General features: G+C 40.0%; 1 protein-coding gene across 1 annotated transcript in view; it reads right to left on the bottom strand.

Annotated features, from left to right (window-relative positions):
• The window catches only part of dtnbb (dystrobrevin, beta b), a 39,235-nt gene extending 12,420 nt beyond the window's left edge, over positions 1-26,815 (bottom strand). The window contains exons 1-11 of the mRNA XM_085392115.1: positions 26,652-26,815; positions 24,371-24,416; positions 22,364-22,431; positions 22,072-22,152; positions 21,741-21,954; positions 16,080-16,165; positions 15,667-15,821; positions 15,462-15,567; positions 14,678-14,844; positions 10,959-11,083; positions 2,227-2,301 (exon numbers count right to left, since the gene is read on the bottom strand). Of these exons, the coding sequence (XP_085248241.1) occupies positions 2,227-2,301; positions 10,959-11,083; positions 14,678-14,844; positions 15,462-15,567; positions 15,667-15,821; positions 16,080-16,165; positions 21,741-21,954; positions 22,072-22,152; positions 22,364-22,430 (1,076 nt within the window). The 5' untranslated portion in view covers position 22,431; positions 24,371-24,416; positions 26,652-26,815. The remainder of the gene's footprint in view (positions 1-2,226; positions 2,302-10,958; positions 11,084-14,677; positions 14,845-15,461; positions 15,568-15,666; positions 15,822-16,079; positions 16,166-21,740; positions 21,955-22,071; positions 22,153-22,363; positions 22,432-24,370; positions 24,417-26,651) is intronic.
• Positions 26,816-27,723: the final 908 nt, after the last annotated feature.

Here is a 27,723-nt window from a genome sequence, read left to right as displayed (position 1 = left end):
TGCTTGACTAAAAAAATACAACGACGGTGTACAAGAATTGTGCCTTTATCCAAATGTGTATGGACCTAACTCTATCTGTTCCGTTTCATTTACTCACTAAATACACCAGGTAAGCCTGCTTCATGAAAATTATTCTCAACTTCAATGTTAAGCAAGCAATAGCAGTTCATCAATCACATATAACTACAGCTGCTTTGTCAATAGTGCTTTCATACTGACGTTTGGTCAATAGTGAGTTGACTCTGAGTTAATGCCCTTTAAGTCTGAGACAGCATTTTGTTTTTTGCTGCTATAATGCGGCTAATAAGTTCTAAATTGTGGGCTGTTGGTTTGCTTGCTTATGCTGAGATATTGCTGTGTGAGAGGGAGATGTGGAAGAGAGCAGATGCCCTGTCAGCAGAGCAGACAGTATCAGAGAGCACACTGTGATGGAGGCTAGGAGCACAACACGCACTATTTTTTTTTTTTAGAGAGCATCAGTTTTTTTCTTTTCCCTGACATCTTATAGTTCTGTTTCTGTTTTTTCTTTTGTTTGTTTCCCTGCAGTAAAAAATCTGAAAGAGTCAACAAACAAGGACTGCACTGGTGCTGCTTTTCAGTTTGAGGCTTTCAAACTGAAGCAGAGCCACAAGGAGCTTTCCATTATTCAACAGTAACATCTTTGACTCGTACATCCTTAGTAAAAAAAAAAGCAGGCAGGCTAGCGCTGCGCAATTATCAAATACAATAATATGAACCCACTTTGACCTGCCTACTGATATCCTCACTGCCACTCACAACACAACCTATTTTAGAAGCGTCACAATGGCTCAGTGCACAATTCCTGCCCTAAAAATGGCAGCTTTGTGGTTGTTAGGACCCCTCCGAGGCAACAGCATCTTCGGTGCATGACATCTTCCCATACAGCCATGACTCACAGAGCAAAATGTCAAGACAAAGGTTATCGGGCTTCTTCAATGCACACAATGAAGCAAATCTCAGGAGAGTGTCGCCTTCTGCCTGCCCATGCTGCAAAACGTAATGTCTTCCACTGACCTCCACAGGTTTGGATGTGAGGTATTGTTTACAGCCTCGGGTGACCCTATCTTGTCGGCTTCCCTCAATGCAAGCTGTAATCTCGATACCGTCGGGCCACACAGACAAGACTGCACTGCACAAAATGTTGATCTTGCAAAGAAAACTAATCCGGTATTGATTGCTACTTTGCTTTCAGCAAGGTTAAATACTTACACTTTGTTACCAGGTGAAGTGACTGATCTTTAAAACAGAAAAACAGGCTTATATTAACACGTCTCTTTAAAAACACAGTTTAGGGCTAAATCTAGTTGCACATCATTGGACCCTTTTTTTACAAGGTGCCCTTCAGCTGCGAGGGTCCTTGGCATAGTATTGTATGATACCTCAGCCTGGAGAAACACAAGTGGATTAAAAAAAAAAAAAAAAGCATCCACAGGACTTCATTAAACTGCACACTGAATTCTTAAATAAATTCTTTAGAGTTCAATCAAACGCCGCATGCTAAATAGGTTTGATATTCATGCCTCTATTCATTCTCTACAGTGGACTGTAGCGTGTCTGCTAACGTGCCTGTCTTGCAAACACAAATTGCTGGAAAGATATGATAAAGAGATTGTGAACACAAAAAGGAAAATTTAACCAGCACAGACCTGCGAGAGAGAGTGCAGATACATTACAGCTCCCTCGGAGTGCTCTCCATTATTGAATTCATAACCACAATGGTTCATTAGCACTGTGAGTAAATAATAATTGAGGTTGCCTTTAACTGAGAGGGGCAGAAATAAGAGGACAATTAGGCTGCTTTCACGGGGCCCTCGCCTGCTATCTGCTTACATGATAAGGCTCCAGTTCTATCATAATCTATTTGTCAAATCAGCCCTTTAAGTAGGAGTGCTCGCATATTCTTCACGACAGCGGAACTAATTTTCCTCTAAAATTACTCACAAGGCAATGCTGTTCGGATGCAAAAAAACAAAAAAAAGAAAAGAAAAAAAAGAAATGTGTGTCAAGTGTGAAGGAACAAATAACATCTGTAGTTTGATTCACTGACTGCCCTCTGTTATTTCCACTGATGGGAGGAAACCCGAAACCATCTGAATCCTGTGATTAGAAGAACTGACAGCCAGAGTGTGCAACTGCAAGTGACGTCTGGTCATCTTTTAAAGATGTTATACCTTCAGAATGACACCAGGCCTGAGGGTCGCTTACCTTTTAGTTGGAGTAGGTGCCCCAGAGGACATGAGCATTGTGTCGTTCATGTTGTTGGCCGCTGGTTTCGGCTGACTAAAAGACAAGATTAGAGGTCTTTAATGCTGCGCTGCAGAGGTCTGTGGTGCTTGTCACCAGGGAATGGAGGAGAGGGCATTTGCATTTTATTAATAATCATGAATCAGCGATCCTGGCTTCAGTTTAATCCAACTGTACCAGGAGGGTGAGGAGGGAAGCAGGAGGATCATTATAAACCACTGAGTGTGTTGCAGGAAAAAAAGCAACATGCTGTACTCCAGTTAACTTAAAATTGTTGCAAAATAATTGACTATTCCGGGAACAGCGAATTAGATGTTTTTGGGCTATTAGCTTAAACCTAATTAACATGAGCAAGAGCAAGAGCAGCAGACAAGAGATCTAATTAAACTGGAAGTCTGTGAAAAACTAGTAAAGGTGACATTGTAGGAGGTAATTTTTTGTGAGAGTAAACAAAGCAGTGGGGTCCATCTGGCGGCTGAATCAGTGGCAAACTCATCGGAGTCCAAACCCCCGGACCACAGAGTCTCATTAACGCGCCGAAATATCACTCTGCACATCTCAGGTCCTCTCAGCTTCACATCCGACACAGAAAACAGCAGAGGAAAGCATTTGATTTTCAAATCCTTGAAGACGCATCCGCAGTATCTTTGTGTAGTTATCAGCTTTGATTCTGTTGTAACAGTTTTATTTAAAACACTCATTACCACATAAAAGAAAATGCAATGTAGAGCACTGTGTCTTATTAAGATTATTTGTCCAATCAGCTTTTCCTTTTTTCTTTTTTCCAAATCAAACTATTTATATCTACATTGTGCAAAAAAGCCACCTTTACCCCCCCACAAAGTGCATCAACAGCACAGGCAGTTCTGTATATTACTCAGCTACTAAAAACAGAAATCAGCACAAAATATATGAAAAAATGCAGCAGTACTTCTAAATGCATGCTCCTCGCATTAACGTGGGTGCTCAAGGGGGTCAGTGTGTTCTTTTTGAAGACACACTGCAATTATTAATTCATTCAGACGTTTATGCCCCTCAAGAGTTGCCTAATGGGGTCGTAAGAGACGCAAGTCCGAGTATTTGTTTCTGGGGCCGTTTGCACAACCACAGCACTGCTAATTTCTGGATCACGCATTAGGATAAACAGGAACGCAAAAGTGTCACTACTAAATGGCCACGCGCTGCCTTCCAGTCTCCCTGACAAACACTCCGGCTAAAATCCCAGCGCATGTGAAAAATGTTTACCTCTTTTTTTTTTAATCACATTAAAAAAAAAAGAATCCACCCTGAAGGTGAGCTCCAGTCTGAGGACAGGAAGCGAGGCGCCACACTTACCTCTGTGAGGAGAGAAAGCACCTGTCTGGCTGGCAAAATACATCCAATTGCTGCTGTTGCCAGATGCCTAATCTGCCCTCAACTGAGCAGGCGAGCATCTCACTATTACACTGCTGTTGTCTCCAAGGAAACTCAGCGGTCATGTGACTTTGTGACGACGTAGATTTGCTCTCTCCCTCTCTCTCTCTCTCTCTCTCTCTCTCGCACACGCTCACTCTCCTCTCTTCACCTCTCGCTAACACAGTGGAAATTAGGGGGAAATGCCTTTTGCTCAAAATACCTCCTCTGCAAACTCTAAACAAAAAAAAAGCACAAATGTTTTATCATCTCCTCAGCAGACAAGCGCACAATGAACTCTACAGTTTCTACTATAATTGCAATTATATATCCTTACTCTTCCCCTTACCTTTAGTGAGTTACATAAGTCAAAGCTCTTCCACAGTTAGCCTTCTATAAATAATCATCAGCCCTTTTTGAACATACCAATAAAACTCCTCTGGCACAGCAGGGTGCCATAAAAAAGCTTCCTCTTATGTAAAGCAGTATTTCATTCTCCTCTAAATGTTAGAATGAACTCTAACAGGCATCCCGACTCGTTCACATCAGTGTCTGCAACGCTGTGATTCACTGACTCCCTGAACGCTGATTAAGGACACACAGGCCAGACATTTGGGCGGCGCCTCAGAGGTCAACCAGGAGTGAATTGACACAACATTTAGGCACTAAGAGATCAAAGTCTGCAATGCGCTAAGCTTTGTGTTACCTGCGTGCAGCGAATGACAATGTACCACGTGCTATTTATACTTGGCTTTGAAGGGGGTACTGGGAAAATTAAGTCTAGTGGCACCTCATGCACACTCGTTCGCCTTATTTCTGAAAAGGACGGGTGCCTTCAATCGTCCTCAGTCGGCTAAAAATAATAAGCAAGCGTGAAGCATCCTCTCCTGCTGTGCTCCTATTTCCCGCGAGGCTGACAGTACCTCGGCCATAAAAACCCAATGGATCACGCTCTCAGTGAAGTGAATTATATGCCTGTTCTCTACATTTTAATGACACTGATGGAATTTTCATTGACCTGGAGAATAAAAAAAAGAAAAAGAAGAAGAGGCATAAAACAGAGGAAAGCATTTTAAAATGTTAATGGATTTCTAGGGATTATATAGAGAGTGGAAAATTGGTTACTAAATATTAAACACTGGAAGAGAGAATTTGAGCCTACAGACTCACAGACTTGGTGTGTTCCACATTAAATGCAAAGTACGGCAAGATGCCTATTTTTTGACTCTTAGTCTGTTTTGGTGCTTAAAGTCTTTTGGCAGAAGCGGTGCTAAGTCTGAAGGTAAGAAGCCGCATCCTAGATTTAAAGTTTCTGAGACAGACAGAAACTTTAAACTTTAAACCTATAACTCCTCTCTAAAACACAAATCCCCAAGAATCTCGCTGACAGTTAGAGTGGAGAGAAGAAATTCACAGCTCAGCTCACTGTTGGTCTTTGCTTTCAGATGCCAGTAAATATTTCAGAATAGTTTCAGAATAGATGCACTTTGTCTGAAGATGATATGAGAGTTTGGACAACTGGGAGACTCGTGTCCGTTCGATTTGGGCGTTTTGATCAAACTTGACTCTCTAGCCTGATTCTGCCATTATTAGTCACTCACAGAAGCTCCGTCAGCCATCACAGACACACACACACACACGCACACACACCTAAGAGATCGCACTGATGTATGTCCTCTGCTTTTACGATATGAAACACCATCTCTTCACAAATAACATTCATCAGAATTGGCAAGCAGCAGCAATAGTTTTAGTATTCCAACACTGCATCTCTCTCACTCTTATGCATCACCAGTAAAATGAAGTCGATGTAGAATAAAACTAGAAGCCTGGCAGTTTTCCTGTGACTAATTATCTGAGGGATCCATTTCTATAGCCAGCAGGGAACTCGGAATGGTATGCAGATAATTGCTGTGTTCCCCCATCATTTTTTTTTATTAAACTGCCCATTAAAAAACAGAATTATTCCATTAGCGGCAGAACTCATGGCTCATGGCTACAACGAGGGCATACGATTTACAATTTGATGTTGGATTTAACGGTACAGTTCAATTTAATTTTGTCCTTGTCTTACAGTCAAACAACAAATATCATATAACATCAAAGCGTAGTTGTTATTTTTCAGTTTTTATGTTTTATTAAACATCACAGATGTAAATTAATCAGCTCTAGAGGTGCTGGGAGGCTTTTAAACTTTAAACTTTCATCTGGAGCCAGATTAGCTAGCTCCCCCATTTCTGGTATTTATGCTAAGTTAAGCTAAGTTTTAAAGCTGCTTCTTCATAATTACTGAAGAAACATGGTTGAAGCACCGCTTTATTCACAGCCACTAACTGTAATTTTTATACTCTGAGCACCTCTTTTCACTCTTTACCACTGCAGTATGTCATTACAATTTAGTCTTCTCTCTCTTAGTTGGTTTTGTCCTGTCTCCCTATTTCCACTTAACCCCAAACTGGTGGAGGGCAGTGTTGGTCAAATTACTTGAAAAAAGTAATCAGTAACTAATTACTGATTACTTCCCCCAAAAAGTAATCCTGTTACTTTATTGATTACTTATTTTCAAAAGTAATTAATTACTTAGTTACTTTTTAAAAACACGATTTACAACCTGAATAGGTGATAAAGCGATAGATCTTTCAGCCCAATTCTACTTTTTCTGCATAATCCATCATACAAAATGTAATCAAATGGAAACATTTCGTTTTAAAACTTGTTTTATCAGTTTTAATCTTTTAACTTTATGCATCAAGCAAAAATGTAATTATATGCAACATTCTCTGACTTGAATAAATTAGTTTAACATTTAAACCTATTTTCTGCACATTCCAGCACATAAAACAAAATATTTTTTGTGTTTACACTCAGTCTTTCAAATAGATGCAAGTAAAACACAGCAGAACATAAATAAAGTCAAAGACTCAGCGGTCCTGTTGCTCTATTTTCACCTGTAAAGCAGGAGTGGCGTAGGCGGAGGTTTACCCTGGTGCAGGTGTGCCGCAGCGGTCAGTGGAAGAATCCGCGAGTTTCTCTGTGAATTTCCCATTACGTCATAGCGCACTCGTGCTTGTTCGGAAGTTTAGGGTTTTTTTCGCTGTAAAAAGAAGTTTTCTTCCCAGGCACAACAGACGCTTATGTTTTTGTCACTTTTTATGGAATCAAACTCAAAATAAGGTCAGTACTTCCACGCTTTAAACGCTGCACGCTCATACACTCTCCGCACTGATATATTATCCATTGTTGATCTGCACACAGCGGTTGTCGCAAACGTCGCACTCACTTACGTCACTGTCATGAGACATTCTCGCAAAAACATCACAGTTTTAGTAACACAGTAACGCAGCGTTCCTACGGGAAAGTAACGGTAATCTAATTACCGTTTTCGCAATAGTAATCCCTTACTTTACTCGTTACTTGAAAAAAGTAATCGGATTACAGTAACGCGCCCATCTCTGGTGGAGGGAGATGAGTGCCCCTCCCTGAGGCTGCTTCTGGTGGAGGCTTCTTCCTGTTGAAAGGGAGTTTTTGCTTCCCACCATCACATAGTGCTTGCTCTGTAGGGTCTTTACCTTACAGTATAAAGTGCCTTGAGGTGGCTGTTATTGTGATTTGGCACTACAGATGAAGAAAGTGTTTTTTTAACATAGCAAGGGATTTGTAACATAGAATTTCCATACATTGTAGTTTTCTTTAGAAACCAGAAATAATTTCTTTTTAGACACATTACTTCAGAAAAAAACAAAACAAAAAACATCTACCAATTACCATGATCAATATTATTAGTCCCTCTGGAGAACTGACCTTTTTATTAAGCAACTGCACAAACTACTGCTGTGTATTGATGAAATTTAACCTTGTAAAGGTTGTAAAATCAAGTTAAAACTGAGAGTTATCTCCAAATTTGCACACAGTATAAAAACTTCGGCATGGGTTTGAGCTGTCACTTGAGAAAGCATCACGCCAAAAACAAAAGAAATCGGTTTGGACTTGAGATAAAAAGAACTGTTGGCACTCACAAAGCAGGAGATGGATATGCAAAGTTATAGCAGCGTTTCCAAGTGTCAAGAACTGGAGTGAGAAGTATCATCAAGAAATTCAAAGAGAGCCACACAGTACGGCACAAGCTTGGCAGAAGCAGGAAGAGAAAGATTTCAAAGACTCTGGAAATAAAGAGATGTGTCAAAAGACACCAGAACAACTGCCAAAACTCTAGTGAATGACTTACCAAGTTGGCAATTGTTGTCTTAAAGACGAAAATCACTCGAACCCTCCACAGGAACAGACTGCAAGGTTGTACACCAAGAAAACAAATACAAAAAAGATAACTTCAAGCCTGAAGTATTCTAAGGACAACGTTGAGAAACAGAAATACTGGAGTCACTCCCTTTAATCAGGTGAGACAAAACTAGAGCTCTTTGGTCAAACTGAAACTGTTTATGCTTGGAGAAAGACATGAGACGTGTACAACCCAAAGAACAACATCCCCACAGTGAAACATGGTGGTGGGAGTATTATGCTGTGGGGATGCTGCAGTGCATCTGGAACTGTGAGGTGGAAGGTGGAAAGTGGAAGAAAGATATGTGAAGATTTTGAATGAAAAACCTCAAACGGTCAGCACCAAAACTGGCTCTGAGTTATCACTTTGTCTTCCAACACGACAATGATCCCAAACACACATCACTCCTGGTGAAGAACTACCTCCAGAAGACCAAAGTGAACATTACTGAATTCTGATTATGTTTCTGTGTGCAAGGTAAAATAAAGTAAGCATACAAAATAAAACCAGGATGTTTGGAAAAGCTGTGTTAAAAAATTCCTTGCTCTGTTTAAAAGCGCTTGGAAAATACTTTAAATACTTTAAATAAAGGGAGAGAAGCTAATAATATTGTCCTTATCTGTATATAAATTAACCTGATTTGAACTGAATGACCTCAAACTAATTTCTTAAACATGGCAACAAGTTCACTGCACTCATATGATCTGCGTAGTCACCAGATCTCGCCACATCCAATAGAAATCCTGTTGGATGTGGAGGAATGGGAGATTCCCTTCATGAATGTGCAGCCGACAAATCTACAGTAGCTGCGTTTACGCTATCACGTCAATGTGGACCAAAATCTCAGAGGAACACTCGCAGCACCTTGCTGAATTTATACCACAAAGAATTAAGGCAGTTGAGAAGACAAAAGTGGATCCAACCCTGTTGTAGCAAGGTGTACCTAATAAAGTGTCCAGTAATTGTGTAACATATAAAATGCTAATGAGGTTCTAGATTTTGTTACAGTTAGATAGAGCCATGCTAGTACTTTTCTCACATCTAAAGATAAGCAGACTTAAGTGTCATGTTTAATGTATAATTTCATACTAAGGATCATATTCCAAAGAACTAAACAACACTGTTATTTCCCCCTGTGTGTTGTTTTGCAGATGTATCTGCCTGCTATTTTGAAGACCTGCACAGTTAAATTTGGGAGCTTTTAATCCGAACCAAAATTGAGAATGACAGTCGCTGATGAATACATATTTTGAAGGGTTGTCAGGTTTAAAAGCTTCTTTTCATTGCACAGCTGATGAGAGGCGCTACTTCATCGCCACACAAATCAAAACATAAAATCATTTCTGGAACCAAAAATAGATGTTTTGTTTTTTTTGTAAATGCCCTTTCAGACATAACAATAGAGACAAAAAGATATAAAAAGAAGGGGTCAACAGTCACATCCATTATCCTAAAAGTCAGCAAACACGAATACAGAGTTTCAGCAACCTGAAAATGCCATCTGCAAGAGCATGAGGATGCACTTTGTGTTCAAAACCCTCAAAGGAGATCATAACAATAAGTTCTTGGAATTTCAAAGAAAGAATGCCAAACATATTTTTTTTATTAAAGCCCAATAAGCTATTAAAACTTAAAAGTAAAATTATAAAAAGTAGAAATAATCGTGGTACAACTTCCTCTAAGCTATATTATATTCAGTATTATTTAATCAAGGGCCTTTTCTCACTGCAAATTTTAGTTTACATCAGAAAATACTGAGCAATTAAAACCAGTTTTAGAGCTCTAAACAAAAGCCCCAGCTGGTTTCTCTGTGACGGAGCTCCATATTCTCCGTGACTACACTGTCTGAAATAATCAACATCATAAAAAAAAGATAGATATAGATATGGATTGCAACTTCCTGTGGCCCCTAGAGATACATAATTCTAAATATATTTTAGCCACAAATTTTATTTTTTATCAATATTAATCTACTTGTGTGAAGTAATTTCATGCTACGCAGCCTATAGTGTGCAAGCTAATCCAATCGCCTTATCTCTCAGTAGGAGGAAAACATCCGGGTCGACAGTTGGCTCTCCCTGTTGTGATGAATTGTAAATTTATGCAAATGTAAACTCCATCTTAAACGCATAAGTTTGGGCACAATGCAGAAAAAGCCCCCTGGCAGTGGGCAGAGTCTGGATATAAAAGCGAATCGGGGTAAAACAGGAAATCATGCGAATGTATTTACGTTGTGTCAATTTTCTTGGTATTCACGAAGCTACTTTCTCCCCTGTGATGCAGTACACTATCAATTACTCACTGACACTTGCCAGCAACAAAAGGATATACAGACAGCTTAGATTTATGGTCGTGACTGGAATATGAAGCGGGATTTTGTTATGAAACGTGCTATGGGAACTGTCGAAAGCTCAAATACAAAAGTTGAGAGATTTCCTGCGATCATGTTAACGCCATAGACAAGAACAACCATGGACCACTGTTTTTATACTCAAAACACAGTTAGATGTTGTCTTGGTGGAGACCATAAAGTGTTGGAGTTTCAGTGCAACAAAGAAGACGCTACGTGAAAGTATCTCAGTGGTGGAATTGATTATGTTAATAGTACTATTTTTCAGCTGAAATGTAAATGAGTCTTCAGGGTTTAGGACACCAGCAGAATATAATGCATTTTCTATAATGATTTCCCAAAGCCTAGAATCTGAGATTTATACCATCGTCCCTGTTTCATTGCCAACAGACTGATGAGGATGACTGCGCTTAACGGCAGCAGCGGCTGAATCTGTGTAGTATATCAGCATTTCCATGGTAGCAAATAATCAGGGACGAGATGTCTGAGCAGGATGGCGCACTATCAGTCATGTGGTGACAGCAAAGTGGAAAGATGGAGGCAGTTACATGACGGTAGCAGACTATAGATCATGAGGATACTGATCCTTGCCATGCTGTTAATCAACAAATCTGCTGGGGTTCCCTCAATAATGACAGAGAGAGCAGGAACAAATGCATTGGGAAGAGTACTTACACAGTGTGGGTGAGCTCCTGTGGTCTCTCGGCCTGCTCGGGGAATACGGGATGTGGCGGCTCTCCGATGGGGACGCAGCCTAGCGATTTACTGATGGCATGGCTCAGCTTTTTAGCCGGAGACTTCTGTGAGTTAGGCAAGACAAACAACGCATTGGTTAGCTTTGCAATTTTGTTGACTGCTGTGACTGTGTTGGAGTGAAAACAGTTTTACGCTGTTAGAAGTCATTTACATAACTAGGTCAAGACGTTGTTTACTGTGGGAAAAGTGGGGATGAGAAGTACTTGTTGCATACTCAGTAAAAGCTTCTATTGAGCAGGTTCGGTGGATTCTTTAATCCAAATGGCTGAAAAACTGCAGTGAAGCTTGACAGCAATGCTTCATTCAGGAGAAATAAGGGAAGAAGCTTCAAAATATAACAAACACATTTAGGTTTGGCTACTCTGACCAATGGTTTAGGATGATTTCCAGCACTTGTATTTCACTCTTTAGGAAACTCTGAATTATATGGGAAAAGTATACAGTACTATCCCTAATGTTTCTGATGAGTGATACTTTAACTTCTTAACTGAAGTCACTCATATCTTATGATTTTTTAAATTATATTTTCTCATACTGGCAGGTTAGAGCATCTTTCAACATATTTTAGTGCGGTACAAGGTGGTCACCACAACAGATCATTTGCCTTCATCTCATCCTGTCCCTAGCATCCTCTTCGGCTCTCACTAATCCTCTGCATGTCCTCCTTCACTACATCCTTTGGTGTTCCTGTTTTCCACCTGGCTGGCACCTCTGTGTTCAACATCCCTTGTCCAATATATTCACTATCACTCTTCTCCAAATGTCCAAACCATCTCAGTGCCTCTCTAACTTTGCCTTCAAAGTGCTTATCCTGAGCTGTCCCTCTGATGTACTCATTTCTAATCCTGTCCCTCCTGATCACTCCCAATGAAAATCTTAGCACCTTAAGCTACCTTCTACTCTGCCTCATGTCTTTCTTTTGTTTGACCGAATGTCTCAACTTAGAAACTTTTCTTTTCACTTTTGTTGTTATCCTTCTGTCACAAATCACCCCGGACGCTCATCTCCACTCACCTCTCTTGTGCACTGTCCATTGCTTTGGATGGTTAACCACAGGTATTTATATTCATGCACCTTCACTGCTTCTTTCAACTTCACCTCCCCCTCTAAGCATGACTCCATCTCTGCAGGCTCTCTTCCACCTGCTTCCTACTCTTACTACAGATCACAATGTCAATTGCAAGCATCATAGTCCTTGGAGATTCCTGCCTGACCTCATCTGTCAGCCTGTCCATCACCACTGCAAACAAGAAGGGTCTTAGAGCTGATCCATGATGTAATCCCACCCCCACCTTGTCACTCCTCATGCACACCTCGCTATTGTTGCTGCCCTCATGTTCTGCACCACCATCAAATACTTCTCTGTCACTTCTGACTTCCTTGTGCAGTACTACAGCTCCTCTCTTGGCATCCTATCATGTGATTTTACTAGAGCCATAAAGACACATTGCAACACATTCTGACCTTCTCTGTACTTCTCCATCAGCGCTGTCAAACACTACATCTGTAGCGCTCTTTCCTGGCATGAAGCTGTACTGCTGCTCACTAATTTTCAGCTCTCTTCTTAAACTACCTTCACCAACTCTTTCACTGGTAGCTCTGATCACTTGACTGTCATGTTGACACCTGAATGCAGGCCCAGAATGAGCCAAATGCCTCCGGCAAGTCAGATATCAGAAAGCGGCCTCATGAGGCTAATACATCCTTGCAGGACAGCTTTGAGTGCGCACGGTGGACCTTTAGAGACACAGCTACATCAAGGGAGTTGTATAGACCTCTAGGAATACACAGATGCTGTCACTGAATTTGTAAACAAATGCACAGACGATGTGACTGTCATCAGAACTGTCAAGACACTTGGTGACAAGCCACAGCTGACAACTGAGGTCTATTCACCACCGAGGATCAGAGTTATCATCTGGAAACAGCTCAGCCTATAGCATACGAAGAAGCAACTGAAAACAAGCATTATGTGAAAAACTGTCAAATCATTTTACAAACAACAAGGACACACAGTGCTTGTGGCTGCGTTCCAGACAGCAGAAGGCTATAAACCCACTGTGCAATCAGGTCTTAATGACCCCACTCTACCAGATAACACTCAGCACTCTGAACACAGACAAAACTAAGGACATGATCATGGATGTCAGGAGGACAACCTCCAGTTGTGTCCCACCACTGACCATCAGTGGATCTATAGTAGAGCAGGCAAAGTGCACCAAGTATTAGGAAGTGTATCTGAAGGAAGGTTTGAACTCCAGTGACAACACCACAGCCCTCATTAAGGAGGTAAAACATTGTCTCCATCTCCTCTGTAACATGAAGACATTGAACCTGAAGCGGGACCTCGCCACTCCACCCCTGACAGTCTATTACAGAGGCACCACCGAGAGCATAATCATGTCCTGCATCACTTGCTGGTTTGGAAACAGCAGGTCTGAGGAAAGACACAAACTGAACAGGATTGTGAAAACAGCAGGTGACAGCATCATAAATGATCCCTGCCATCTATCTCGCAGCCTGTTTTCTCACCTGCAGTCAGGAAGAAGGTAAAGAAGCATTTTATTCTGCTATAATGATTTTATTCTAAATGCTTCTTAACCATGTTTTATATGATCCAGATATTTTTAAGTACCAATGTTTATTTTCATTATCATTGTTTATTATGGTCCTCATATGTTGAGCTAAATGTTTATTTTCCCTAGGGCAAGCAGAAATGGTATTTAGTTTTTATGCACATAAAAATGATACAGTTCAAGTTCTTTCCCATATCTTCATAGTGTGACTGATTAAACACATCCGTCTGTAGCTACTACAGCTCTGCACATCAACCTTGTTCTTGAAAATCGGGGCGACGTGCAGAGCTGTAGTAAACAGCACTCCTCTTTCTTGCTAAGAACCTTAATGTTAGCACAACGTAGTGAGATGTGGTGTAGGAATAAAAATGCATGTCCTTGCCTGTATAATCTCACACTTGAGATTTAACTAACAAATAAAAGTAGGAAAAATAAATGTACTGCACTTGGAGGCAGATAGAGAGCAATTGAAAAATGGATGAGCATCCATTTTTTTCTGTCACATAGCCAGTAATACTGCCAGGTAATCAGGACCGAGGTTAACAGAAAAAGCATCCAAATGGCAACAGCAAATAATTTCACTGGTGTGCGTACATCATACCAATTTATCAGGGAAGCAGGACAACATCCCAAACAGATGCATGCACCTACCCCATGTTATAATTTTCTTTCTTTTTTTATATCAGAGAAAAAGCGTTTTGTTTTTCTCCGGCATGTCATTCCAGTCCTCAGGCTACAAGAGCAGTCATTCTTCTCTGTGTAAAATCCAAGTGGTATGTGAAATGGGTTCAGACTTCCCATGTTTCAATTTATAACATAATGATTGAGCTTTGGGGGCAGCAACACAGTAAATTCAGTCAATACAATTTTATTTGCCAAGATGAGTAAAACCCCATTAAATCCCTGCTGAATTTGTCTGAAAGGACGAGAAATGTGGGCACATGGTTGCTATGTCATAAAATCAGTCGAGATGAGACCGAAGAGATATTGACTTTTCAATTGTATGGAAATGGGAAAAGCATAATGTAAGACTGAGAAATAATCAGAGCCTTTTCCCCTTACCCAAGACGAGTGCTCCTTCATCTGGTGCTGGTTGCTATGGGGACCATTAGCATGGCCACGCCAGAAGCAGCTTTGACAGAGCTGGTAGCCATGGCACTGTTGGCACCGATACCGGAAACCCATCATGCTCTCACTCCGGCAATAAGAACATTCCACCGGATGGAAGACTGAGTGGATAAACACGAAAACAAAGACACTTTCCTGTCAGAGTGGTGATGTCACTAATCTCAGAGCTACTTCTGTATTTGGTTTGTTTTAAATAATAAAAAAATTCAGATACTTTACGTATGTCAATTTTATGTTACCTTATACTCCACTATATTTACTTGAGAAATTAGTCAATGCTTTACAGATAAAGGACAATTAAAAATGATCTTCTGAGTTGACTCCACCACTTCTGTAACAACCAATAGCTAGAAAGTTGACACTATGACACATCTTTAAGACAGCCCACCTCCCCCCCACCCCGCCCCCTCATTAGCATATGAAATGTAGAGAGAAAATATTTTTATTCATTTGGAGAAATAAGCGACGGGAAAGTACATTTATAATTTATTTACACAATTTGTTGTCATCGTCTTGATTTTGGTCTTGGAGCCAAGCCAAGACTGGTTTCATGATTTCTTCTGGCTTTTCGTATAACAGGATTTCCTTGTTGGTTTTTTATGATATTTCACTCACTTTATAAAATGTTACCATGAGAGAAAATGTCTAAAAATAGTGAATTATTATTCCTTTCTCAAGCATCTCTTCTCAGTATTAAATTTGGTTTGGGAAAACTTACCATTTTCAACATTAGCAAGTCGGTGCATGAGCGGCAGCCACACAAGACACTGCGGGGGAGGATCTGCCATCAACACATCCAAAAATGTGTTCAGCATGATCTTCTTCTAGATACAAACACACACATGCATGCGTTGAACAAGTGTAAAGCACTGAAGACTTTGAAAAAAGTAAAGGAGAAAGCTGATTCAATATTCTCTTCCTACCTGCTGAGGGAAGCACGTCCGCACTGAGTGCTCCGTGTAGCCGAATGATGGGCCCTCGAACACGGCTGTGGGGAGTTTCAGCACCTCCCGAAGGAACTGATCAAACTTTGCAAACACCATGACGCCACTGGAGTCGGAGATCTGCGAGAAAATATCTGAGAAAGCAAATGTCACATTTTACTTTTGAGCAAAAACAGGATGCAAACCGGCACTTGACATTTATGTGAATGGAAACTATTGATCCTAGGTACACAGACTCAGCATTAATTTAATGCATTTAAAATAAATGAATACTGTATATATGTTGCAGCAGTGCCCCTGTGTGTTTAACTCGAGTAACTACATGCAGACCCTGGCATAAGTAATTAACCAAAACATCAGCTTTTAAAAAAAGCAGTCAAAATTGTACTTACAGCGTAGTTTGTCAACAATCTTCCCTCCACACATTGTTGCCAGCATGGCTTTCATTGAGAAAACTGTCAACTTCCCATGGCTTTCACTGCAAGTGGAAAGCATTCCAAGAAGCAGAAAGTTGAATTCAAAATGAATAAAATATACATTTGTTTATTAATTCTGCTCCTATAGTACTAGGAATTTATGGTTTTTATGCTTTTCATGCTTCTTTTTTTAATTTAACCTGAAGTTTTGTCATTTAAGAGGAAAAACTAACATTCAGGAGTACGAACAAAAATAAAATTGAAAAATATGACTGCAGTGTTGATTTTGCATCCTTTAGCATACAAAATGTGAAGAATCTTTAACTAAACCTTAAACTACGGTTGACCGTGGACGTACAAATGATTATTCACCTGCTTTATTAGGTTTCTACAGGGAGTGCAGAATTATTAGGCAAATGAGTATTTTGTCCACATCATCCTCTTCATGCATGTTGTCTTACTCCAAGCTGTATAGGCTCGAAAGCCTACTACCAATTAAGCATATTAGGTGATGTGCATCTCTGTAATGAGAAGGGGTGTGGTCTAATGACATCAACACCCTATATCAGGTGTGCATAATTATTAGGCAACGTCCTTTCCTTTGGCAAAATGCGTCAAAAGAAGGACTTGACAGGCTCAGAAAAGTCAAAAATAGTGAGATATCTTGCAGAGGGATGCAGCAGTCTCAAAATTGCAAAGCTTCTGAAGCGTGATCATCGAACAATCAAGCGTTTCATTCAAAATAGTCAACAGGGTCGCAAGAAGCGTGTGGAAAAACCAAGGCGCAAAATAACTGCCCATGAACTGAGAAAAGTCAAGCGTGCAGCTGCCAAGATGCCACTTGCCACCAGTTTGGCCATATTTCAGAGCTGCAACATCACTGGAGTGCCCAAAAGCACAAGGTGTGCAATACTCAGAGACATGGCCAAGGTAAGAAAGGCTGAAAGACGACCACCACTGAACAAGACACACAAGCTGAAACGTCAAGACTGGGCCAAGAAATATCTCAAGACTGATTTTTCTAAGGTTTTATGGACTGATGAAATGAGAGTGAGTCTTGATGGGCCAGATGGATGGACCCGTGGCTGGATTGGTAAAGGGCAGAGAGCTCCAGTCCGACTCAGACGCCAGCAAGATGGAGGTGGAGTACTGGTTTGGGCTGGTATCATCAAAGATGAGCTTGTGGGGCCTTTTCGGGTTGAGGATGGAGTCAAGCTCAACTCCCAGTCCTACTGCCAGTTTCTGGAAGACACCTTCTTCAAGCAGTGGTACAGGAAGAAGTCTGCATCCTTCAAGAAAAACATGATTTTCATGCAGGACAATGCTCCATCACACACGTCCAAGTACTCCACAGCGTGGCTGGCAAGAAAGGGTATAAAAGAAGAAAAACTAATGACATGGCCACCTTGTTCACCTGATCTGAACCGCATTGAGAACCTGTGGTCCATCATCAAATGTGAGATTTACAAGGAGGGAAAACGGTACACCTCTCTGAACAGTGTCTGGGAGGCTGTGGTTGCTGCTGCACGCAATGTTGATGGTGAACAGATCAAAACACTGACAGAATCCATGGATGGCAGGCTTTTGAGTGTCCTTGCAAAGAAAGGTGGCTATATTGGTCGCTGATTTGTTTTTGTTTTGTTTTTGAATGTCAGAAATGTATATTTGTGAATGTGGAGATGTTATATTGGTTTCACTGGTAAAAATAAATAATTGAAATGGGTATATATTTGTTTTTTGTTAAGTTGCCTAATAATTATGCACAGTAATAGTCACCTGCACACACAGATATCCCCCTAAAATAGCTAAAACTAAAAACTACTTCCAAAAACATTCAGCTTTGATATTAATGAGTTTTTTGGGTTCATGCAGCGTTCTGACGTATGGATTTCTAGTGTGGTTCCCCAGCTGCACCAAGGCCGATCAGCAAGCACTCCAGCGGGTGGTGAAAGAAGCTGGCAGAATTATTGGAACAAGTCTGCCAGAGATCAGTAATATCTTCCCTACTCGCTGTCTGAGGAGGGTGCACAGTATCCTGCGGGACCAACATCACCCTGCGCGCCACCTTTTCCATCTGCTGCCCTCAGGGAGAAGGTACAGGTCTATACAGGCCAGAACATCCAGACTGGCCAACAGCCTGTATCCACAGGCTGTGAGGCTCCTGAACTCTCTGCCCCCCTCTCACGGACAATAACCATATCCAACTTCTTAATAGCAATGAACTGGTCTGCATTGGTGCATCATATCTTTATTCTCTTCCCCCTCCTGCCCCCCCCTCTTTCTTAAATAGATAACTATCATATCTGATATCATATCTCACAGTACAATAATATTGAATGGGTTGCATTGTTGTATTTTGTCATGTTTCTCAGGTCTTTGTCTGAATTTCTACGAACATTATTGCTAAGGATTGTCTTATTGCATTGGAGTCACACTGGGTTAAATATGTACACTTGGGTTTTAAGGGGTATTTATTATTTTCTTCTTTTTTTGGGGTTGTATGGAAGCCCCAAACGCAATTTCATTGTTCTTGACAATGACAATAAATAAATAAATACTAAAAATACTAATACATTGAGAACATGGTTGTTGTTCAATAATAAAATTATTCCTCAAAAATACAACTTGCCTAATAATTCTGCACTCCCTGTATTCTTCTTATAAATCGTTTTAACTTGCCTAGCGAGACCAGCTTGTTTCGTCTGAGATTCATTTAGCTCTTGCTTCCGAGCAGAAGTAACAGAGTGGATGAAAGCTCTCCTGCCTAATTCAGTTTGGACCTGAGGGACAGATAGCAAAACTGCTTCCTGTGACTGCAGCAAGTCGTTTCCAAAAGTTTCACAGAGATACGGGAGCATGAATAATAACAGAGTGGGACCAGAATGGCTTTACAGATAAAAGTAAACCAATTGAATGGATCCCTGAATGGAGAGGGCAAGCAGCCAATCAATTTGAGTACACGAGGTACAATAATGAGAGAGTGCTTTATGGTCAATAATAAACCTCCCTGATTCAGGAAGCGGATATTAAGAGGAGGGACGTACCGTAAAACATCTCCAGGGTTACCAGACTTTGTCGACCGGTACAGGGTAGCTTATATGTTAACATTTTTGATTGATGAGCGGTTTAATATTTCAGTTAGTTAAATGTACATAGACAGGGTCCTTTAATAAAAGTAAATATGCTTGTATAATCTTAATTATTAGCTAGCTTAGAGTCTATTTGTTAGCCTGATCCATACCCACCTAAAATCCTGATTTTGAACCTACTAGAAGTTAATAACATTTTACATTCTTCATCGATTGCTGGGTCATTGATACTCTGTCCTCTGCACCAATCTGTATTTCTGGGATTTCTGAAAACAAGATCCATGGACCATCTAAGTGCCAGTAATGGTTTTACTGTATTTTGATTATGTTTGGAAATAACTCAGCCATGTATAAGTGTCTATTTAACATCCTGAAAGTTAAGCAGCTACAGGAAATGTTCTCCCCTGGTCTTTTTAATCACATATAACACAACACAAACCAGAAGGAGAACACTTGGAAGTGCCCAAGCAAATCTTTGGGAGGTGGCAGTCTTTCTGTTAGTGTGACAAATCACAGAGTCAGAAATGTGGATTTGTGAAGATTTATGGGTTGAAATTTTAAAACTGCACTTGATTTAAAAAAGGTTCAAAAAGAGCATTGTGCAAAAGTCCAGAGCCACCTCAGATTTCTATATATTTTGCTAGGAAGATGAGAAAAGGCTCCCGAAATTACTGATTTATTAGTGAGCTTGAAAGTCAGTATTTAATTTAACCACCTACATTCGTCAACACAACCTGAACTCTCTTACTTGCCATTTCTTTAAGTAGTCGTCAGGAATAGTTCTCTTCCCACTTACCGAAGGACATTCAAAGTTAAGTTCTTCTTTGGATGTTGGCTCCCTTTTGTTTAATTCTGTTGAGGTTTGGGCTCTGGGGAGGCCACTCCAAATGACTGATAGTTTTCTACTGTTTTTCTATCCAGGTATGCTTTTACTGCAGTGGCAAGGTTGGGATCATTGTCATGCTGAAAAATGAAGTTGTTGCTAATCAGATTATTTTAGATGGTATTGCATGGCGAATCAAAATCTGATGGTACTTTTCTACGTTCATAATTCCATCAATTTTGATAAGATCCCCCAAAACCACTGACTGAAATGCAAAGTCAAACCATGACAGAGTCTGTACTGTGTTTTACAGATAGCTGCAGATACTTTTGTACCTGATCTCCTCCATATATACTAATCATATGAATCCAAGACCTGTTGCCACTGATTTTCATTCCGGTTCTTGTGTAATTTGGCACACCTCAGTCTTTTATCCTAGTTTCCCTTCCTTGACAGCCAACCTACCATTTCTTTTGAGGCTTTAGCAAACAGTGGATTATCTGCAGGCTCCAGTGTATCTCTCGGGTCCTGTGTAAGGTTTTTGATGGATTTTTTTACTAGTTTTTTCTTCTATTAAGGGGATGACTTTCGACACCATTGATCTGCTGTAGATCATTTTTAGAACTGTCACTTCTTCTCTTGAACTTCAATTGCTGAGATATTTGGGGTGGCGGGAAAAAAAATCGAACCAGCACAGTATTGTGATTTTTTGCATGGTGATACTGTATTAACCCAGGGACATGAAATATCAATATTTTTTGTTAAAAGAATGAAAATAAATAGAAAATAATAAATGAAAATACCCTGGGAATACGACTCAACTGCATGACCATCCTGAGATAATGTTAGCTGAACAAGTTTACACTAAATCCAACACTGGAAAAACACTTAGCTTGATAAAGTACGTAATTGCCAGCTTGACCCATTCAATAGCAGACTGACAACAGAATGATAGCAGGTGACAAAGTTTATGTCACGGTCCTGGGTCAGTGACGCAGTGTTTTGTATTTTCAGTTATTATATAGTCTTTGATTTCATAATTTATCATTTCTGGTTTCTTGGTTTCTGTTCCTGTGCTCCTCCTGTGCTCCGTGTTTCCTGTGTCTCCTCAGTCAGTGCCAAGTCTGTATCTTTGTGATATCTGTGTGATTTGTGTATCTTATTTCAAATAAGAAAAAGCTTTTTTTTAAGCAATGCATTTTATAAGCGATTAAGAATTGATTATTACCTAAAAACTGATTTGAAGCAACAATGTCAAATAGTTGATGGCTTCAGCTCCTCTTTTGTGACAATGTGAGGTTTCCACATGTTTTATATTAGTGGACTTGATCCAGTAATCTGTAGCCACTTTTTGTCTTTTTAACCTATTTATAAAAACTATTTACAGTTTATTGCAAAACTCATGTTGGATTCATCTTTGCTTGTTGTTCTGTTGAATTTTTTTTTTTACTGCATACAGTAAATTTTCTTGCAGTCCTGCAGTTACACTTATCTTGAATTTGCTATTAGCCAGCAGATTCAAACCATGAACCATCTCGCTGTGAAGCAACAGTGCTAACCACTGCTCCAATGTGCCACCCTCCTTTGGTAAATATTATCTTTAAAAGATCCTAAATAAGAGCTGTGCCTTTACTCTTTTGTTGTTTGTTGTTTCTATCCAAACAACACCACCTACAGACTAGACTACAGTATAGTACTTCTCTGTGTTGTGCACCTATTCCATACCTATCATATGTGGCCACCATGAAGTTGAGCAGGAGCCCAATGGACTGTTCCACATTGATCTGGTGGGTGGTGGGCAGCCGCTTGTTGAGCTGGTAGTAAATGGAAGACAGAATAGTCTCCAGTCGTGACACATTGATTTCAGCATTGTGGTCCAATGTGTTGAGCCCGTTGTCACGAAAGGCTTCGATCATGTTCCAGACATCCACCAGATGAACTGTGAGGGGGGATTGGCAAACAGACAGAATACAATCAATCAAGTCTGCATTCATGTTCAAACAAATGTTTCTGCTGGTGTTATAACGGCTGAAAAGAGGTGACATTTTTTTCTTACGGTTACATCTCTTCTGCACAAACCGAAGTTTGCAGGCAGTCCTATAAGTTGACAGTCTGATGACATCAAAGTTTTGAGCTCCTGAAAAATAAGAGAAACGCAGTCTCAAAAAATCATCTATACCTGACAAATGTAATCTGATATCAAAGTAAAAATATCACTTAAAGCTTTTTGAATGTTTATTTAATCAGTGATACGCTCTGTGTGGGAGGAATTACACGCGAGGGACCATGCATGTTTGTGCATTACATGAGATAGTGAAAAGACATCTCTCGCAGTCGACTCCACTCACTCATTTCCATGAAGAGCTGTCTCTTCTCCACCATGGCCTTGCCTCGTTTACTGCCTTCCTCGATCATTCTGTGGCACATCAAACACCAGTGCATGCAGCACTTACTCTTACTGTGCTTACTGCACAGCAGCATAGTAATAAATGCAACACACAACTCATTTCAGTGTCAGAAGTCATAGAGATAGGACTAAGAAGGATTTGAATGAACTACACTTCTTGCATAAAACTAAAGAAAATGCAGATATATACAGAACAGATGATTTTTGTGGATAAAACAGAATAGAAAAGGATCTGGTGTTCAAGTCTAAATTACATTTACCAGTGGAGGGCACACAGTAAGTGATCCAATATGTGGCTATAATGAATTATTGAAACACTCAGATGAACCCTTGAATACGGCTGTACCAGCAGGAAGTTTGCAATTTACCCTCTGCACAAAGGACAGCGTTAGTCATCAATATAACCTTGGTCAACTATGTAGATGATTTTGCTTTGAAATTTCACTTGTTTATTACTAGTCCATTCCCTATTACCGAGAAGGGACAGAGAACTGAAAAGAAATTATATATACATTATACTGAGAGTGTGCTTGGTAAAAGAATAGCCGTGTCAGAACTGTGACTTTTATTAAAAAGAATAGTTTAACACTGTCCGGATGATGTTACTTCCTTCATTAGGTATATAAGGAAAAATTAAAAAATATATCCTTTCACATTTGTAGGTTTAATATGAAGCTACAATCAGGTGCCAAATAGCTTAGCTTAGTATAAAGATTTGAAAATGTGGAAATTGTTTGCTCTCCAGCTTCTAAAACTCACATAATGACCAGAATAGGTTGTAGTTTAGGGTGGGTTACATAAGGGATATTTATATATAGTATTCCAGTATTTCTGCATAGACAGTTTTACCAGTTTCTGGCTATACTAGCTTACCAATGTGAGAATGTTTTAGATCAATTACGCGATCTAACTCTTGGGGGAAGTGGAAATAACTAGAGATGCGCCAACTGACCAACAAGAGACCAGAATCAGCTGATTTCCAGTGTTCTTTGCCCAGACAGGTGACCAGCCAGTCAGCCTCATGTACATATATGGCTTATTATGGGCCAGACCACAATGGCATAGGCAAACAGTCATATACTAGCATCTTATTGGGTGAAGACACAAACCTTGGCAAAATAAATCGCCACAAAATGGAACAACAAATTTAATAAGACACTTAAATCCCCCTCACCAAGCTGAACATGGATATTTTAAAAAGGTAGCAAAGGCAAAATGGCTAAAGCTATCAGTATCAGCCTCGGTATGAGCAATGAAAGAGTAAGTGTAACTTACTGCAGTTTGGCAAAATTATTCAATCTTATCAATTCTTTACTAGTGAAAATAAATTTTGCATTAAAGAAAAGTATGCTGTCTATTGCAGTTCTTAGAAAGAAAATCTCAAGAAGCCAAGGAAATTGCAATCTCTACAAATCTTTTAAAATATGATGACAAAATCTATTTAGCTCTAAACTCACGAGCATGTAAATATTTCTCAGTGCCCCCAAATAATTATCTGATACCAAAGAAGAGATGCCTATTGAACAGCTTTAACTGTTGCTGCCTGATTGAACTTCACTGTTGACTCTGTTGTGCATTTTCAAACAGGATTCACTGCTGGTGTATGTTTTCTTCTCAGCTCAGCAGGGAAAGAAAAGCCCCCTTTGAAACAACACAGGTTTCATTACTTCATTCACTTCTTTCTCTGTACTATTTTTCAAAAGCATCTCCATGGCTTTTATTATTGTGATTCCAGTCACTTCTTTACAGTGTCACTTCTCTCAAACACAGGACAATTTAATTTACCGTTACCACCAATTCTTTTGGACTTGTTTTCTTATCTGACAAAAATAATTTACCGTGAAGACAATTTGCACATGGACACTGTATCCTTTCCTGCTTACCAAGCGCTTATATGACATGCTTTACATGTGACATATTATGTCACACTGATTTTAAAAGTACTTACCTGCCGCACACTGTATGTCAACAAAGTGAAGCCTTAAACGTTGACCCTGTGAAAAAAAAACAAATTGAAAAAGGTCAGCGAGGGTGTCTTGATATTGACTCGACACCACCATTACTACGAGAGATGAGCTATTTCACGCTGACAAAATGTAGTAGACTTTTAAATAAGTAATTAACACCTCCCTTGTTTACCTCCTTCAAGGACTTATTAACTCTCACTTTGTGCTTTTCTTAACCTCCCCTCCATCGCCTCCTGTAGAGATACTGGTGAGCCAGCAAGGGAGCACTCCAGTGCCTGTGGTCTGTGCAAATGATAATTCTCTATGACATCCCGCTCAGCAGTGACTGCATCCTGTGGGCTAATGACACCGACTGAGCTGCAAAGGAACCACTTAATGATGACGGACACAGAGCACATTAGGGATAGCCAATAAGCCATTAGCACTGGGTGTCCCTGGGACCAAGGACTCAAGAGTATCCCAAACATGTTTAGATTACTTGCTTATTCTCATGGTGAATTGAGGGCATTCAGCTGATCAGCAAACCATAGAAGCCAAGGTTCGAAGTGTGTAGACAAGAAGCCCCCCCCCCTTTTTTTATTTTGCTTTCACTTCTATCCAACCTTGTTTTAGACAGACTGATCTCTAATGTTATGACAGAGCCTATTTCCAGTCACAAACTCGCACCTCTCCCTTGTCTTGAACATTTCTCTGTGCTGCTTACAAGAGCCAGCAAAGATTTTTAAAGGGGACGCTTCATTGAAATTAAGTTTTAAATAATAGATATTAATATAATAAGAGCCACATCTAAAGACTATTTTCAACATCAAACAATCTGCTGATATTTTTCTCAAATGTTCAATCAATATTTTTGCCATACGACAGCTTTGGGTGATTTCTTTAACTACAGCCTGGCTTTCTAACAAGCAAAACCTCCCACTTCCTAAACAGCGGGTTGAGTAAAGCAGAAAATCCAGTTGTGGGAATCTGATGTTTGCTTGAAAAACCAAACGAAATGTCAGATTTTTTCCAAATAATTAATTTTTTTGAGCAACTGAATGACTCATCTTCAGCTCTTTGACAACAACCACTCGTTTCACAAGCAGCAAAACCACTCTGTGCAATAGTCAAAAATCTGCTTCAGTGCTTATAAACACCATCACATGCCTTTGGAGCTGGCAAAGCATGGTAGTTTGGATAAAGTCAGACCAATTATATATCATAATTGTGATTCTAAATAGAGAAAAAAAAAAGAGCTTTGGGGGCATTTTTAGAGCAGATATGTCAAAGGGGCACGGCTGCCCTTTGGCGAAATGGTTAAAAAACATTGGTTATGCAGTGGAAGACCCAGCAGAGACATGTCAGCAAAATATCACAATGGTTCATTGTAAATAAATTCCCTCTATGAGGTAACTGCTGAAATTCATGAGTATGCAACAAGGGTTGCACACTGGCAGTTCGTGTTCACAGACGTGTAATCAGAGCCTGTAAGCAGATGACAGTTTAACGGTTAAGTTGATTATTTGATGGAAGTTTTTAATAATTCATGCCAAAATAAATTCAGCACATTCAGATCACAGTCGGTGTGATCACTGTTTCACCGGTCCCGATCAATGGGATTTCTGGCTAGTGCCATTTATTCATCTCCCCATAAACAATCACAAGCTCGTAATAATTTGGATGTCAGATGCTTGCAGTGAAGTCAGACTGTGTAGTAATCATCACAGGCATGGAAAGGTGCATTTTACTGTAACCGCACCTTCAGCTCCAAGGTAATGACAACATCCTTTGACGCGAGTCAACATAAGGACTCGGTTACTGCAGTATCTCTCCGCCGCTGATATCATTCACTTCTCCCTTTCTACGAGCCTTAATTCTAACGCTGAGCAGCACCGCAACACTTAAAAATCACTTCTAAAGCGACGGCAGAGCATCAACGCAGCCATGTTGCTGATTTAACCGCCTATTTACCTTATTTCCGCAGTGGGGAATGTGTGTCGTGATGTCCATACATTTATTTTTTATTTTTTTAATTTGTATTTTTTTGGTTAACAAACAATGACAATTCTGCATTTCTTCAAATCCTACTGGTGTCTCCACAGCCAAGTAAGATACATGGCGGGGAATTGGCCTTTACCGGAGGAAAATCGCGCAGGTTGCGTTTAGAGCATCATCATCATCATCATCGGTGGCAGCAGCAGCAGCATCAGATAGGGAGGATGTAAGTGGCTATGGGCGAATAAGGGGGATATTTCCTCCGTGCTGGACAGCCCCACTTCTCACCTTTAATAAATCCACGCGTTTCCCCTGATGTTAAAGCTGTCCGGGCGATGAGAAACAGCTCGGACCATCCATCGTCGTTTTTCAAGCCCCTCTCCCGTCTCATCCGACTTCAGTCTTCGCAACTGCGGTTGTAGCCGCACACAGAAACGTAGAGGCGCCCTGCTCCGCTCGGCATCGTCAGCGACCCAGCGGCAGAGGACAGTAGATACAAGCAGGCACGAAGATGCCATGCGCGACCAACTACTAGTACACTTTACGCATGTGCGCACGCACACTGGTTAAAGGCGCACTACTATTATTAATACCGCTGTTACTCTGAAATATAATCCCCAATATTATACACTGAATAGGAAGAAGCACAGAATTCATTTAGACTAATTTAAAGGGATACTGCAGCAGTTTGGGACTTTCATAAAGAGGGGAAAGAAAGAGATGTGGCCGGCGCAAATACTTTCTAAAAGACCGGAAAAGTATCATGACTTTCTAGTTGTCTGGAGAACCAAGCTCCATAACTCCTGGGCTCTACATTTCTCATAATGCAGTTCAACAGCGTCATAGAGTGTTCCTGTTCTTTATTCAACAACTGGACTCTTGTGGATAATATACTGACCCCAAATGTTTTTAAATATTAAATTAAATATAGTTTATTTTTTGAAGCTATTTAATGAAAATAATACCCGCTCCCCAACTGTGACAGTGTGGTGACCTCATATAAAAACATGTATCCCTCCTAAGGGCAGAGATCTTTAGGAGACACCCCACCACATTTCTTTTTTACATTTTTCTAAGACAGTCAGGGATAACTCAGCTACAGCAATCAGGGTTATGATGTCAAACTTTGGAGCAACAGAATTTTTTTTGTCAGACTGGCCCATACAGGGGTCGTAACATTATTGTGCTTTAAAAAAAAAATAAATTTTATATATATATATATATATATATATATATATATATATATATATATATATATATATATATATATATATATATATATATATATATATATATACACACATACATATATATAATTATAAATAGTACCAAAGACAAAAAATACAATAAAATGAAGATG

This window comes from Rhamphochromis longiceps, linkage group LG19 (genome assembly GCF_057381845.1).
Source record: "Rhamphochromis longiceps isolate RC_006_pf linkage group LG19, R_longiceps_female_GT1.1, whole genome shotgun sequence".
Taxonomy (NCBI): domain Eukaryota; kingdom Metazoa; phylum Chordata; class Actinopteri; order Cichliformes; family Cichlidae; genus Rhamphochromis; species Rhamphochromis longiceps.
The sequence above is the reverse complement of the archived record's forward strand: the minus strand, read 5'-3'. Positions and strand labels throughout refer to the sequence as shown.